At 40.2% G+C, this 16,855-nt stretch overlaps 1 protein-coding gene across 16 annotated transcripts in view; it reads right to left on the bottom strand.

Moving 5' to 3' along the window:
- Positions 1-16,855, bottom strand: part of LTBP1 (latent transforming growth factor beta binding protein 1) — a 217,664-nt gene that overhangs the window by 97,296 nt on the left and 103,513 nt on the right. For all 16 annotated transcript variants that reach the window (XM_083497058.1, XM_083497044.1, XM_083497052.1 and 13 more), the window contains one exon: positions 2,562-2,664. In XM_083497058.1, the coding sequence (XP_083353184.1) occupies positions 2,562-2,664 (103 nt within the window). The remainder of the gene's footprint in view (positions 1-2,561; positions 2,665-16,855) is intronic.

Raw genomic sequence — 16,855 nt, 5'->3', positions numbered from 1 at the left:
TTGCCATGATATCTGAATCAGGTGACTATGGTTAAAGGTAAGCTGCAAAACTAGGTTTGCAACCCTATTTAAAACCATTGTTGAGGCATACCATGCCAAATCGACCAAATCTGGCACACGAAGGTTACATCATGCTGTTGAAATTCTAAAGAGCCATTGTATATGTTGAAATGTATGCCCACAACCTATATATATACAGTGGTACCTCTGGTTACGGACTTAATTTGTTTTGGAGGTCCGTCCTTAACCTGAAACTGTTCCTAACCTATGGTACCACTTTAGACAACGGGGCCTCCCGCTGCCACTGCACAGCCGCTGCACAATTTCTGTCCTCATCCTGAGGTAAAGTTCTTAACCCGAGGTACTACTTCCGGGTTAGCAGAGTCTGTAACTCAAAGTGATTGTAACCCAAGGTGTTTGTAACCCAAGGAACCACTGTACAGTGGTACCTCGCGTTAAGTACTTAATTTGTTCTGGAGGTCCGTTCTTAACCTGAAACTGTTCTTAACCTGAAGCACCACTTTAGCTAATGGGGCCTCCTGCTGCTGCCATGCCGCCGGAGCACGATTTCTGTTCTCATCCTGAAGCAAAGTTCTTAACCCGAGGTAATATTTCTGGGTTAGCGGAGTCTGTAACCTGAAGCGTATGTAACCTGAGGTACCACTGTACGTGTATGAGAAAGAGAGCGAGAGAAAGGTTTACAAGGGCAGGGCCACCATCTCTCTGAAAAGTTGTGCAAGGTCACATTTCCCATAAAGTGTGTGTTCATTCTATTTGCCATAGAATGAGATGCATTCTACCTACAGTTATCTTTAAGGGTTCATTTTTAAGTCCTTGATCTCATTTTAAAAAGTAGTGTGCTGTGTGCCAAAAGTAGCTGAATTAGAGCAGAGAACAATGGCCCAACATTTATAATGTTTCCATTCCCCTCCCAGTTATTTCTGCACCCATTTGCTTGGATCTTACGGACCACAGGTACACTGCAACATTTTTGTTGCAGCACTCTCTATTTAAAACTCTTTTTAGAAGTCTACCTCCACATATCCACGCTCCAATGTGCTCTTAACATACTTTGGTATGCAGGGATCACTTGAACAACTATTGCAGCCTGAGGCAGAATGTGGGGTTAAACAACTTTATTGTTTAAAGTACTCCGGGGTTTGCTGTGGCAGAAGGAAAGGATCCATGCACTGGGGAGCCCGACTACTGACCCAATATCTCCCTCCAGCCCACCTGCTGAAATCAGGAGAAGTTGCCAACGGAAAGGTTCCACCATGGTGTGGGCCAGACAGCTGGGTACAGCAGCAATGTTGGTTTGTGGTACATACTCCCCCCAAGTTATGGCTGAGGTCTTAGCATGCCTTAGCAAGACCCCTTATGGGTCCTGCCCAATGGCAAAGTTGTGATGAATGTGGGCATTACAAAAAATGACATATCAAGGTAGCCACTAGCACTGGCCAATTTGAACTATGGATAAATGTCTTTATGGCTCTTTCAATCAGTAGCCAATATCTATCCAGATAAAGAATCAATCTTACAAAGTGAGAGAAGGAGAATCTGCTGGCAGTGTGAACATGGGTGCAGCTGTGGCCCAGGGTTTCCTTTGCAGACCAGGCTGCAGACCAGAGAAAAGCAGTCTTCAACCTGGTCCACGCCCAGGTCCTGCCCCTGCTGCTGAATGGCCCCTAGGGCCAGCTCAAGCCTGAACTGTGGCATCACCACTTTGCAGGGAACAGTCCGTCCCCCCTCTGCAAGCCATGCAGGAAGTGCAACACCACCCACCACAGAGAGGCTGCAAACCTGTGTTTTCATACTTTGCAGCATCAAAATGCATTAAATAATGATGCTGATAATCTCTTAGTACAACATGCACAGTTCAGTCCCATATTGGCATTATTAAAATTTGTCACTCTCATGGCAAGGTCATGAAGCTCAAAACCATAAAAGATTCCAAGGTAAGCCTTTTTTCATCCAACATGATTACGGTCTGACAAATAATACAACTTTAGTAAAGGAAAACGTCAAAATGTCTTGGGAATAAGGCGACCCTGAATCAGCATCCTGTGAATGAGTCAACTTACCAGGCAAGGATACCAGCTTAATGTCAAAAGTGTTAACAGCTTACTCAGTTTCCTCTTAGTGCTTATTTGGGATCTATGAAATGAGAGCATATGCTCATCTTCATAGGAAATTAGTAAGCACATTAATGTTTTCTTTCTTTTTTTGCCAATTGACAAAGGAGATTTAGACTGAAGCCAAATACAAGAAGCAGAAAATCTCTTTTTGTTAGCCATTGCATTATGAGTGAACATACTTCCATGCTTCTGAGCACCACACTAATTACTTAAATGGGTACTGTTTCTGTTCCTACCATTGCCAAACACTAATTGCCTTCCTGAAAAACATTAGCAGCATACAGCGATATTTTTAAAAACTCAAAGTTTTACTCATACCCTTATGTCTATATGTTGAAAAGGACATACATATGCTTACATTAGCTCTAAAGATACTACATTATAGTGCAGAACAGTAAGATGAAAACAAATCTGAAAAACACTTACCTGGTTTCTTTGGACATTTTTGGCATTTGTTAAAGCCCCAGGAAGTACCCACAGTCCCACAGCAATCTTCTTGCTTTGAGAGACCAGGGAGTGCTTTACCACACTAGGAATAACAAGTTGAGAAACTTTGGGTTAGTGCTGCTGAAAAATAAAACATATCTAGAATGCTGCTGCTTTAAAATCACCATGACATAATTTCACCCGAGTGCAGAGCAGCCAGCACTGGTCCTTAAGTTACATCACAGCTTAGGTGCAGTTACTGATAGCGCTTTCTTTGTCCTAGCCTTCAAAAAACTATTTCTCCATGACTTGGTCCTATGCTGCCACCGTAAAGTTTTTAGCTGAAACCATGGGCCTGCCCATGTGGTGAAGTGGTGGTTGTCCCTGTGGGCGCCTTGCTCACCCCACCAATGGCAGAAAAGAAGCATGCTGCCAAAAAGGGAGGTGGCAGGACATTCCCGTTTCGCCTCAGGCAGTGAAACAGGAGGTGCTGCCCCAGAGCCATTGACAGACTTATCTTCCATTAACTTGTCTAGGGCTCTTTCAAAGCTGTCCAGGTTGCTTCCTGTGGTAGTGATTTTCATAGTTTAACTGTGTGAAAAAGAACTTTTCAAAAATCTGTTCCTATTATCATTGTGTCAAAATCAGACCGGTTACTATACCCCAGAAAGCAGACTGAATTGAACCAAGGCTTGGTCTTGGTTATAGCTCATAGTTAGCTAGGACCTTAACCACGAACCTCAGTTCAGGTGACATACTAAACAAAAAGGACTATGGAGGACATGTGAATATCATGCAAAATGTGAATGACAAATGAAGCAATACATTATTAAGCAGCAAATTTCCAACCTATTCATTCTTCATAGCAATCCAAATATTCCCTTATAAAAGTATATGAAATTCATCTCCTTCATCGTTCTTATAAGGAACAAACCATGTTATTATAATTTCTTCCCTGTCAGCCCCTATATTGCATTTTACATTAAAATGGTTCTAGTTACTTAAGTCACTGCCAAGTTTATGCTCTGTTTATTGCTCCATTGCTGGACTGAAAAGACAGACACACCCTTTCCTCTCTCTGGATAACTTACATGTAGAGCTGAGACAGACCTAAAAACTTAAATTTGATTTTGAATTCACAACCGCAAAATAAGCCCTTGAAAGTATCTGTTTTTGGCCTTTTCACCAAGAAACATCAGCTTACTACCCACAGATTTTAAATGTCATCACAAAGGTCAGTTCCCCTGCCCTACAGCCAACTTTTCAAAATCTTAAATTTCTGCATTTCAAAAGCCAGGTATTTAAGTGAAAATATTCAAGTCTCCTAATTAGAGATGACTTGTTAGCATTTATAGTCAGATATAATTATTATGAATGCAAGATGTTCAGTGAACTTCAAATTCCAGCAATAAGCCACACTGCCCCTAGTTTTAACAAATTAGTAGGACAAAATGGCTGAATGACGGACACGCATATCTAAATGTTCCATTGCCACGAACTCAAAAGCATCTGGTCAAAATTGATCAGAAACTGAGTGGTAACTCAGTCTATCAGTTTTAGGATTTCTACGTGCACAACAGAACTTCTCTCCCCCCTCCTTCCCCTGTGCACCTTCTGAATTTGTTCTGATGTTTCCTGATCCCCCTGGAGGACACTGACCATTGTTTTCAAGATTATAGGTTAAATCCAGATTTTTTCTTCTGTGAAAAGAAGAGACTGAGATCCAACGGAGGCTCCTACTGCAGAAATGGGACGAGTTCATTTCTGCTGAGTCCCTTTTCTCCCAGTGGCTGCCAAAAGCAGACAATATGATAGAATTCCAATTAGACTGTGATAACTTTCAGAAGAATGTCTGCACATTGTGTGACGGGGTAACAGACTGAAATCCAACAGGTCTGCAGACTCATTCACGTTGTGACAAAAATAAAATAAAATTCTATAGCTACATTAGCTAGAATTATTCAGGGGAAAAGATTTTGGAATTCAGTACGTTGGTCACTCCATTAATCAAACAGCACATTGAAGCTATGATAAAGACAATATCAGTTCTTGGAGTTACTTCAAAAGAAATTGTATATGAAATGTTTTACTGTTGTTTCATTTTATTGTACAAATTTTAAATTTTGTTGAAAGCTACCCTGAAAACTCAGTTATAGGGCAACCTATAAATATGCAAAACAAATAGATAAGTGGGGTTACACCACAGAAGACTTTAACTGTTTATTAAGAGTATATGTCAGAAGAACAAGTGTGTCTCCAAGTGGATGACAGCAGAATGATCTCTTGTGGAAGGTATCAGTGAAATAAGTTTTTCCTGCCTGTGTTTTCTGAACACTGTATGGAAAAGAACATAAATCTGACCTCTGAAGGGTTTGTAAGTAAACCATTTTAACTTACCAAACTTTTGGTCTTTTTCTATACTAAGGGAAGTGGGAAACTTCGAAAGGAACTTACAAGGACATATTTTAAAGGTCTAACATCCTATTTTTCCACACTTTACTTTGCTACATATTTTGTGATCTTAAATCTCTGCTGGGGTTCTCTCACCAAAGACTACTTGCCCCAAACTTGGATCTTGGCTTCCAGTTGATTCTCCTTTCGATGCCTATTTTTCTTTTGCAACAAACACCTATATCACAAAATACAAATGGTCTCTGAATTAGGGAAAACAGCTCTTTTACTCTGATAATGTGGGGGGGGGGGGGAATCAAGAAACTGGTCACAACACTGGATAGGCTCATATGTTACTCTGAAAGAAGACATCCCAAAATGGAATTGCATGCTCTATCAGACATATTGAGATGAGTTTATGGTCCTTATAATTGGAATCCATTAACATTTGGGGCAGTTAGACATAATCTGTGAAGGGAAACCAGACTTCTGTTGTTTAGCCAGCTATTTACAAGCATTAAAGTAATCTTGCCTGACATGCTTGATGGGAGGATTTAAAATCATGCTGTGCAGATACCTCAAGTTACAAAGAGTGAAAAGGAGGGCAAACAGGAAGCAGACCAATTGGCACATTCCATAAAGGAACACAGTGCTGGAGAATGGGAGGATCGGCTGCATTACAGAATATGGGGTCAATTTGTCTGATTTGGTGGTGGATATTTTCTTCAAGAACACAGGAAGCAGGCTTGCTGATCTGCTAAGCCTCAAGGTTATTGTTGTTTACAAACAAGCTATCAAGGTACCTCTGGCTTCTTGTGATGCACTTGAAAAGCATAGAAAGCTGGAACTGGTAGTATTAAATTCAAAACAGGAACTATAATGATACTGTATCACAAATGTGAGGCTTTGGTGCTTACCTAGCTAACACCTGTTCAAGGTAAAGTGTAACCCTAAATCTACATGAGATGGACAGGGCATACCAGAAGGCCAACAAAAGGGTGGACTCTTGTGTAGATTCGTATAGTGAGTAAGCACTGATACAGAGTACCAGTACATAACCAGAGAAGTCAGTGTGGTTTTGATGGATCAGTCAAATGACTTAATGGTGGGAACAAAAAATTTGGGAACTCTTTGAAATCCTTTTGGCATGACAAGGAAGCCAGCCAATCTGGTACCTTGTACTAAAACATAATACACTGTCTAACATTCCTTCTTTGCTGCTGCATTCACAAGAATTGCTGGCCCATGTTATACTGCCTGCATTGTTGGTTTCTACTACTCTTTCAGTTCTCTTGAACTGTTTGTTCGTGACTTAGTTTCATGTGTGTATGTGGTAAATGTTACCCATTGTTATTGGCCAGTATCTTTTGAAGTGTTCATTAGAGAATAAAATTTGAGGTGCTACAAATGCAAGCAAAATTTAAAGCCTTAGCCATAGATTTGAAGTTTTCTGCCAAAAACACTCATGTAACGAGCAATAATGAATTTGATTCACCCACTTCACATTTTTCAATGGTTGAAATCTGAAGGTTTCTTTTATTGTCTGAGTGGGTAGTACTAAATGTTCTCAGGCTTAATCACTGGTGTTTCTGTGAACCATCCAGAGTCTTGGAATTTTGTAGCTTCTGCTTGTCATATTCTACAGATGGAAGAGATTTTCATTTTGTGAAATAGACCGGTCTTAAAGCTAAATTCTGTTTTGACTGACTCGATTTTGGACAGATCTGCAAGTAATAAACAATGTTGCCTTTTGTACAACCAGTACTGGGCCCTTGGGATAGAGAAGACTCAAATAAAGACAGACAAATAAATTATCAGGTAAAGTATGAATTGTGCCATACTTGTCTACCATTCTCTTCTTCACTATTTGAATAGCTGTCTTCCATCAGTAAAAAGGATGCTTTTATATTGCACTGCATTTTAGTGCTTAAATCATTTTTGAAATTCGCTCCTAACCTATTCCTCAAAAGCTCCTGAAATCTTATAAATACCACATTTTTAACTTAAAAAAGATGTTGACATATTACTTAAGGAGGACAGACAACTTTTTAAAGTGTCAAACACAGAATGAGATCCATAAAATAAGGTTATTTTCCTATTATTTATTAGATTTATTACCTGCCCTTCACCATAAGGTCCCAAGGCAGGTTACAACAACAAAACAACTGAAAACACAATAAAACCAGCCAACCACACACAACAATCATCAGGTTAATTTACAGTGTTCAGGAATGTCACAAAAATATTTTCAACTGTCACAAAGCCAGGGTAAACTGGTCAGTCTTCAGCATAAAGCAGAGGGTGAAAAAGCATGATATCAGATGCCCCTCTGAGGGAGTTCCTCAATGCTGAGGTTTACCACAGAGCCTTTCCTGAGCCACCAACTCCTCAAGCTGCCAAGAGTAGTGGAACAACCAAGAGGGCCTCCTTTACTGACCAACACCCAGGATGGAATGCAAGGAAGGAAGGAGGCAGCCTTTCAAATATTTGGGGCCCAAGTGGTGTAGATCTTTAAACAGGAATGCGAGCATCTTTAATTGGTCTCAGAAATAAACTGTCAACCAGTGCAGCTGCTTTAGAACAGAAGTTATATGACTTCTGGATGTAAATCTGGCTGTTATCAGAGCATGGCCTGCTGCTTAGTTGTGACACCCTCCCCATCAAATCCCTTATATAGGAGGTCCACCTGGTTAGTTTGCTGAAGAGCTTGACTCCTAGTAGTAGTTAAAATCAACAGAGGAGCCCCTCTTGGTACTTCCTTGTAGGGGTTGGGAGTTACTCGTGCGTAATCCTGCTCCGTTTGAGCATCGGATTGCCTGGTTAAACCCTCCGGACTGCGCAGCCCATCTTAGCGTGGCTGCTCTTAGTCACTCGTAGAATCTGTCTGTGGGCGTTTCTTAAAGCGTTGCCAACATAAGAGTTGTTTGACGCCCAATCGTTTCCGCCTTTCACTGCGCGGGAGTCTCCTGCGCAGGGTGGGCATGGGCAGTGGGGTGCTTGGGCTCTCCTCGCTAACTTCCAATGAAGAGTCCTGGAGCCCCTGCACCTCCCTGTCCCGTTGCTCTCCCTGATCCCTGGTGTTACACTCATTCTCTTCCCCTTCTTCCCAGCTGAGTCTCCCCCTAGCGCCTGGACCTTCCCCTGCAGAATCAGAGACCCTCTCCTTCTCCCGTGCCTCTGATGGCAGTTCCCTGACATTCCTCTACCTTCAAAAGCTTGTGGGAGACAAATGAGCAATTTCTGAGGCAGCCCCCAAGCTGGGAAGCTTTTTGTTGAATGCTGAAGATTCACCTCTTTACCCTAGCCATTGACATTTGTGATCTATATTTTTAGGACCCACCCTGGCTGTGATTGTGATTTGTTTTAAACTGTTTTAATGTTGTATTTTACATGGTTGCGACTTGCCTGGGATCTCACGGTGAAGGGTGAGTAACAAAATAAAATAGTAACAGTGATAATATTAGCAGCAGCAGAAGTGATGATGATGATGATGATGATACACTCTTATTTAAAAGGCTCTCTGTTGGCTGCCACTGATTTTAATTTTGGCTAAGGTTGGCTGACGTATAATATTTATTAGGTTTTTAGCATGTTTGCATTTTTCTCTTTAACTAGTTGTGAACCTAAGCAGGTGATCCAATATCTAAGATAGCTGGCGAGACACACATTTTAGTGCCACATTTTAAGGGCCACCCCAGTTAGTGTCAACAGAGGTTGCTGCCGTTTGCATTGCGCTGCACTGCTTGTGAAAGGAGACAGACTGAACCGCTGGATTGTACCAGTTCTGAGATCCTAAACTTATGGTGGTGCCTTAGTTCCACAGTTCACAGGACTGGGCTAGTGATATCTGAATACCCTGAATAAAAAATGGATCATTTAGTAATAAACTAAACTGCTGTGGAAGTTTAATATAGCACCTCAATTTTGGTTTAGGTGTGGTATCACTTGCACTGACGTTGGAAATTATTGCTTATGAGATTGTAACTGCTGCACATTTCCACATAAAAACCATAAGCAGGGATATATCCAGCACAGAATCGTTTGGGAGTTTAAGTTTGCTACTGTAAAGAATTTTTAAAAAAACAACAACAAAAACTGGCAACAGTAAAGCTATTGTACTAATCCCATAGCGCTGATGAGCATCTAAAGTTAGAAGAAACAGATTGACTGATTAGAGTAAAGCAGAATATTAAGATCGAAACATTGCTTGCGGGACAAGGAAGCAGGAATCCCTGCATCATTTCAAGCTATTCCAGTCTGTTACCAAGTCAGGCACTGGCTGCCTAAAAGGAGGCAGAACAATGCCCACGCCCAAGTCTCCATCAGTTTCAGCACAGCTAAGCGAGTTCAGGAAAGGGCTCTCACCATGATGAACAACATCACAGCAGTGCCAAACCACACTGGCTGTGAGGATCAGAAAGCCTTGGTGGATTCCTGCAGTTTTGTGACCCATCTGCTGCCTTTTGTTGTGTGTTTTTATTTAAACACCATAATCATATAGTCAACAATAAAGTGATATTACATGTTTGAATGGCGTTGAAATCAGGTGATGTTTTGTCTGTGAAGTAAGCCATCGTGACCTTAAGATTCAGCTCAGAGGCTATACATTTCGTGTACCACAATAATGTCAGTTCCAAGGTGAACAGACACACCCTTGAACTCTCCGCGGAGCAGGCAAAGTCATTTCCCTCATTTTTCATTTTAAAATACATAAAGTACAAAGACTTGTTTAGCTGTATTGCTGATAAAATTATCGTATTTCCTTACTGAATAACTGATTGTTATGCTGAAGAATACTAACCAATACAACACTGGCACATAAACCTATATAGTCTCAGATGAAGAGGAGAGAAACCCTTAAATACTTCCAGATTTTCTCCAGAACTTGTACAGCATTTGTTTTGGCTTCCATTGAACATTCTTCTTAAGCAAGCAACAATCACTGCATTTTCCTTTATCAACTAATTAAAACAGTGTTTGATGCTTTTGCTATTTGATACATATTTAATCCTCTGATATTATGGAGCACTGATATGGCAAAGTAAACATATCCATGCAGATTTCTGACAGTGTTTGCTTAAGACCTCCTGAAACCAAGCCCTGAGCTTCAAGGAATTCCAGGCAATTATAACTATTCTACTTTATGAGATATTTTGACTACTCTTGAGGAAAAGTGCTTCAAAAAGTGCAAAGCATCTGATTTTACTTGAAGAATAATATTTTCTAAAATAATAACAATGGTAAATTACAATGTAGCAGTTTGAAATATAGTTGGGAGACCAGTGAAATGAATATGATTTACCTTCCCTAAGAAATGTTTGCAAAACCTGCCTGCAAATGGACAGATCTTTCCTCTGTACATTACCAAGTACATGCCAGTATATTACTATGCTAGGTTCAAAATATTGGTGTTAGTGTACAAAGTCCTCAGTGATCTAGAACCAGGTTACTGAAAGGGCTGCCTTGTCCTTTATACAGTGACCAGATCACTGCAATCATCGGGAGAAGCCCTCCTGACGGTCCCACAGCTATTCATTTTACTTAACAAAATTTATGTATTGATTATTAGAAAAACTCTTAAGTGGTTTACAAAAGTATAAAATATTCATGAGAAGAAACCATTAAAAGAGGTATTTTAAAACATTCAAAAGATGATTGAAATCCTCAGAAGATACACATGTAACTTCTACATGTCTCAATAAACTTAAACAATAATGTTTTAACAAGGTGCTGAAAAAAATACAGCAAAGGCAGTTGCCTGGTGTCAATAGGCAGGAGATTCCAAAGTGTAGGTGTGCTGCCACACCACAGGTCGAAGTGGGCGTGGCTCATATGTGTTTAGTTTTTATGCGGACCACAGCTTTGGAACAGTGCTCCTATAGATATTATCATGGAGCTCACATCTTTAATCAAAAACCAAATCCTGATTCAATAACTGAGGGTTTTTTTTCTGTTCAAGAACAAAAAATTCCAGATAAGGATGCTGTAGAATAAGCACATCAACCAGCTACTCTCTCGCCCTGACCTAGCCACTGTGATCCATGCGACGGTCACCTCCAGACTGGATTATTGTAACTCGCTCTACGTGGGACTGCCCTTGAGACTGACCCAGAAACTCCAGCGGGTGCAGAATGCTGCAGCGAGACTCCTTACGAGGTCTTCGCTGCGAGATCACATTCACCCGGTGCTATACCAGATGCACTGGCTCCCGGTGGAGTACAGGATCAGGTTTAAGGTGCTGGTTTTAACCTTTAAAGCCCTATACGGCCTAGGACCCTCGTACCTACGGGACCGCCTCTCCTGGTATGCCCCACAGAGAAACTTACGGTCTTCAAATAAAAACATCTTTAAGGTCCCAGGCCACAGAGAAGTTAGGCTGGCCTCAACTAGAGCCAGGGCTTTTTCGGCTGTGGCTCCGATCTGGTGGAACACTCTCACAAGAGACCAGGGCCCTGCGGGACTTGACATCTTTCCGCAGGGCCTGCAAGACAGAGCTGTTCCACCAGGCCTTTGGCCAGGGCACAGCCTGACTCCCTCCCTCAGCAATCTTCGCGGAGCTCTGGCCCAATGGTTGCCAGTGGCTTGAATTAATTAATTTTATAATGAATGATTTTAGAGTGTTGTTTATGCTGTACTTTTGTACTGTTTTATTGTTGTTAGCCGCCCTGAGCCCGGCTTCGGCTGGGGAGGGCGGGATATAAATTAAAAAATTTATTATTATTATTATTATTATTATTATTATTATTATTATTATTATTATTACTGTTTAGCATCTGGTATCTGCATAAAATTGCATACAAACTGTCTTAGTTACAAAACATGTCGCTCCTGCATTGGTCTCTACAACATAGCAGGTGCTGCAGCCTAAGTAAATTGTGTGGTCCTCAGTAATGAAAACCCCTGCATTAAGTGAATTAAATTAATACTATCCAATTTAAGCAATATCAGTGGCTACACCCAAATTCAGCAATTATAGCCAAACAGATGCAAATATATTGAATTTTTTTAAAAAACTGAGCCTTAATACATAAACTCTTGACACATGGTAGACATATGTATTAAATTATATTTCTCCTACATTCAAGCGTCCCATAACAATTTCAACACTCATTAATCATGTGGAAAATTAATAGGGCACACATTAGCAGTACAAACTTTATTGTCTGTATCACTGACGCTATAAACATATTTTGAGGAATAACAAGATATTGTATGTCATAATAAAGGCATTTTTATTAGAATTAAAATGAAAAGCAGCTGAAAGGGGAGGGAGTCAAGGAAAAGAAACATAAACTTGCTTGTTTGCTTGCTTTTAATAAGACTCAGTTGACCAGTGCTCTAAGCTGCCAGACTTCTTGGCTTCCAAAAAGACTCAAAGTATAGGCATGGAGTTGACCAATATTCTTAATGGTACGGAAAAAACCAGCCTGTGGACTACAATTGAATTACTTTTGGATCATAGCTGCTGCTGCAAATACATTTTCCAGTGCCAACAAACTGTATGACAGCCAACAAATTTTAAAATATGAAACACTGTGCTGCCTCCTTAAAGGAAACACATCAAGACTCCAACAAAGAAAAATGCTGTACACCTGCACGAAAAGGAAGTACCATCCCAAAGCAGTTTCCTTTCCTCTTATTCATTTTTTTTAACCTCCAACCCTATATTCTCTCTCACACACAAACCCACACCCACACATCCCAATACTAAATGAACTGAGAAACTCACAAACTGATGGCACAGAAATGTTGTGTTCTCAATTTCTGCTTTTGAATTCCAATTCCCCATTGGCCCTATGCACTTCATTCTTCTCAACATCCCTCGAAACCAAGAACCATTCATTTGATTTGATATCTGTATGCTGCTTTTCCAAAACAAAGATGCACTCAAAGTGATTCACAAGTATGAACTGTTACCAATATAATCATATGACAATATCAGTAGGCAGAAACAGACAATTCAATAAAAATAATTATGCAGTTCAACACAAAATGGGGAATGGGAAGAAATTTGTTTATTTCACATTTAAATGTAAGCCTACCTAATTCATACTTTCCAAAATACCGGTAATACACAAACTAAACACAGGTATCCTTCAAAATTTGCACTCAATTTTTTTTAATGTCCTTCTCCAACCATATAAAGCATCCAAAAATGTGTGTATTACAGAAAGCTTCACACAGCAAAATGTGGAAAAATGCCTTCTATTAGGGAAATCTACATCCAAAAAAACTGTTTATTAGGTGACATGCGTCTGAAAGTGCATAGAAATTTTCATGCAGACTTCTAAAAAATTTAAATCACAAACAGATGTCGAAAAGGGGTGAAGTAAAGTTAGAAAAATGAGAAATCTAGAAAGCAAAAGGGTCAGATTTATCCATCCCTAATATAAAACTATAATTCAAAAATAATGTGTAAGGAACAATCCAGTGCTGACTGACACAATCCCTCTGTGTAAAGCACTATATTATTCTATGGGGAATAAATCAGTCATTTGATTCTGTACCTGCAATCTATAATGGCAAATCCAGGAGCAGTTTCAACACAGCTATTTGTCTTAGCCAGCCCTTAAAAGATGTTTAATACAAGTTTAGTGATTTGAGGTAACAGCCAGCATGTTACCATCTTGTCAGTTCTGTACTGCAGCATCCATAGATCATATTGATTATGAATGCACAGTTCAGATCTAATTATTTGTTTCACTCAGAAACTACAGCTTACTAATGAGCATAAACATTTAGTGCAAAGCATAAACAGTATTTTTTTTTAAAAAAAGCATCTACCACACACACAAATGAGAGCACACCTGTTGTTCTATCAATAACCAACACAAAGAAACCTTCCATATCAGAAGAATCAGGTAATAGACAAGTCAAGTATACTGTGGACGCTCAGGTTGTGAACGTGATCCATGCAGGAAGCACATTCGCAACCCGCAGAGTCCGCAACCGGCAGTGCCGTGTCTGCGCACGAATGGGTCATGATTCAGCGCTTCTGCGCATGTGCAAAGCGCGGAAACCCGGAAGTAACCTGTTCCGGTACTTCCGGGTTCGGCGTAGTGCTCAACCCAAAATCGCGCAACCCAAAGTGTCTGTAACCCGAGGTATGACTGTTTAGGAATTAACAAGGTCCACTTGCAGTTTGAGCTAATGCAAAAGTAGCCAACTTCTGTATAATTCTGTTGGCATCATTTGCCAACAACCCCCTGAATTTAATAACGTGGCTAATTATCATTTCCCTTCAATGGAGCAGAAAGAAATTTATCACAGTCAGGGGAAATTTCAACAAATAATTAGATAAAATATCGATGTCACCAACACCACAAATGGTGGTGTTGCAATGCTAAGCTGCAATGCTATACCGACTTATCTAAGTGGATGTGTGATCAGCATTATTCTCACATAGTTCCTTTCCACTGCTCCACTACCAACTTTTGTGGGTGGAATTACCCAATTTATCCCAGAATACTGAACAAAGATGGAGTGGGCAGGGTGGAAGAAGCATTAAAATTCTAATTTTAAAATGAAACTGCAAGACTTAGGGAAAGTATTCAAATGGGTTTTCTTATGAACAGCTCACTTATTCAAGTGCAGCCTGACTTTGTGGAACAGGATAAGAATCCAATGAAAAGAATATGCATTTGGTGCTGTCTTGGCACTAATCAAATGCGGTGAATAATTGACTCCATACCAAATGGCATACTGTCTAACATTTCTTAATTTTATACAAACCTGCCTCTGTGGGTTTGGTTTCTAACTGTAATTCTTTCTATGCACAACTGCCTGTGCAACATGTGCTCTAGCCAACGTCTTCTCCATACACATTCTACACCAGACGGGAGTAATAATTTTAACAGTATTGCATCAAGACAGTCTCCTAGCAAGGGATGCGGATGGCGCTGTGGTCTAAACCACAGACCCTAGGGCTTGCCGATCAGGTGGTTGACGGTTTGAATCCCCGCGACAGGGTGAGCTCCCGTTGCTTGGTCCCTGCTCCTGCTAACCTAGCAGTTTGAAAACACATAAAAGTGCAAGTAGATAAATAGGAACCGCTCCGGCGGGAAGGTAAACGGCGTTTCCGTGCGCTGATCTGGTTCGCCAGAAGTGGCTTAGTCATGCTGGCCACATGACCCGGAAGCTGTACGCTGGCTCCCTAGGCCAATAAAACAAGATGAGCTCCCCAACCCCAGAGTCGTCCATGACTGGACCTAATGGTCAGGGGTCCCTTTACCTTTACCTAGTCTCCTAGCAAACCATTTTGTTGTGCAACCCTTCTTCCCAAATGGAATCCAAGGCAAAACTGATTGAACAGGCACTGCCTTAGAGCAGGGAGATCAAAGTCAAATAGGATGTCATGACAAACACTCTCTGGTACAAGTGTAATTTGGACAGCGGCACACAGCGACCTTGAGCTAAGAAGCAACACGTTTTCCTCCTGTACAGAGGTGTTTTTCCCCACATGTGGAGAACATACAGTAGTAACAGAAGTATTTGACCAAGACATTAGGCTTTACATTTTAAAGTTCTGCCTTGGAGTGGTTGTGATTTTAATAGATGAAGAGTGCTGATTATTCCTGAAAGCTCTATCTGAAACTATGCCAGAAGCAGAAATCTACGTGTGTCTCGTTTTTCAGCAGGAAGGGGGTAGAATAAGGATAAAATCAAGGGAAACAGGCAAAAGAACCACTAGAACTCATGGTCAGATTAAGGAAATAAAAAGTTTGCTTTTCATTTCTTTTAGATTAATCACAGATGAATTGTAGAGTGTTAAAATGTAATGGCTTCCATCACCTGCTGAATTACCAAGCAGGTTACTAAAGGCCATAATTATTTAAGTTTATATTTCCTTGCTTTCTGGGATTTGCTTCTCCCTCCCAATCCTTTTTCCTTCTGCACCATATTTTAGATTGCAAGCCTGAGGGCAGTGACTCTCTTATGTTGGTAAACTGTGCTGGGTCCCTTGCATAGGCTGAATACTAGGGCAAAGATGCTTTAAATAAATAACTCTTGTTTACAGAAGGAAAAAGGAAACTCGTGTTTAAGAATGACACAGAATACAGTCCATCAAAATATTATACAATATCATGGATGGTTTCTAATACTTGAAGACTGGAAATATCCAAATTAGATCATCCAAACGGGAGTTAAGATTGTTACAGAATATAAGCACAAACTGAAATAGTACTAATGTCTTCAGACACAGGACTATATATTTACAACACATTATATAAATTAAGAATCTAATAAACACAACACTTTTGTAATGCTGGATAGAAGTCACAAGACTAATCCGGTCTTGCAATAGATTATATACTTTGCCAAGACATACACATGCATTATATTACCAGTCTCGTTTGCAGACAGTAAAATCACCTCTGATCCCAAAGTAATTAATAAAACATTTTTGAGCACCGAATCTAACTTAAGAAATCCACCATGCAAGGAAATACATAAACACTGACAACTGCTGAGCAAAGTAGTATTATGGAGATTACCCAGCCCAGATATAAACATTTGAAGTGATTACATTAAATGAATACAAAATGGGGAGGTGGGGTTGGTAACCCATATATGTTCCCACCAGTTGCATCAGAGCAAGTATTAAATATGTCAAGAAAATAAATTCATCTGTTTATCTTGAGAAGTCATCCAAATCTTAGTAAGATATTAATATTAAAATGGTCTCAAGGTAATACAAATAGAATTTGGGATTTCTCTCATTACACACAAAACCAAAATATTCTAGAAGATCACATGAAAAGTTCTGGATCAAATTTAAATGCTATTAGAGCAATTAATTGGGGCAGAAGACCAGAGTCAGGGTGGTAATGGAAAGTTTCCAAAACTAAATCCCTGCGCTTCTTACAGCTTTCAGATCACCCTTCTTCAATATTTAAGTTCTC

Source organism: Podarcis liolepis (assembly GCF_965112155.1).
Source record: "Podarcis liolepis genome assembly, chromosome: 3".
In the NCBI taxonomy this organism is placed as follows: Eukaryota; Metazoa; Chordata; class Lepidosauria; order Squamata; family Lacertidae; genus Podarcis; species Podarcis liolepis.
The sequence above is the reverse complement of the archived record's forward strand: the minus strand, read 5'-3'. Positions and strand labels throughout refer to the sequence as shown.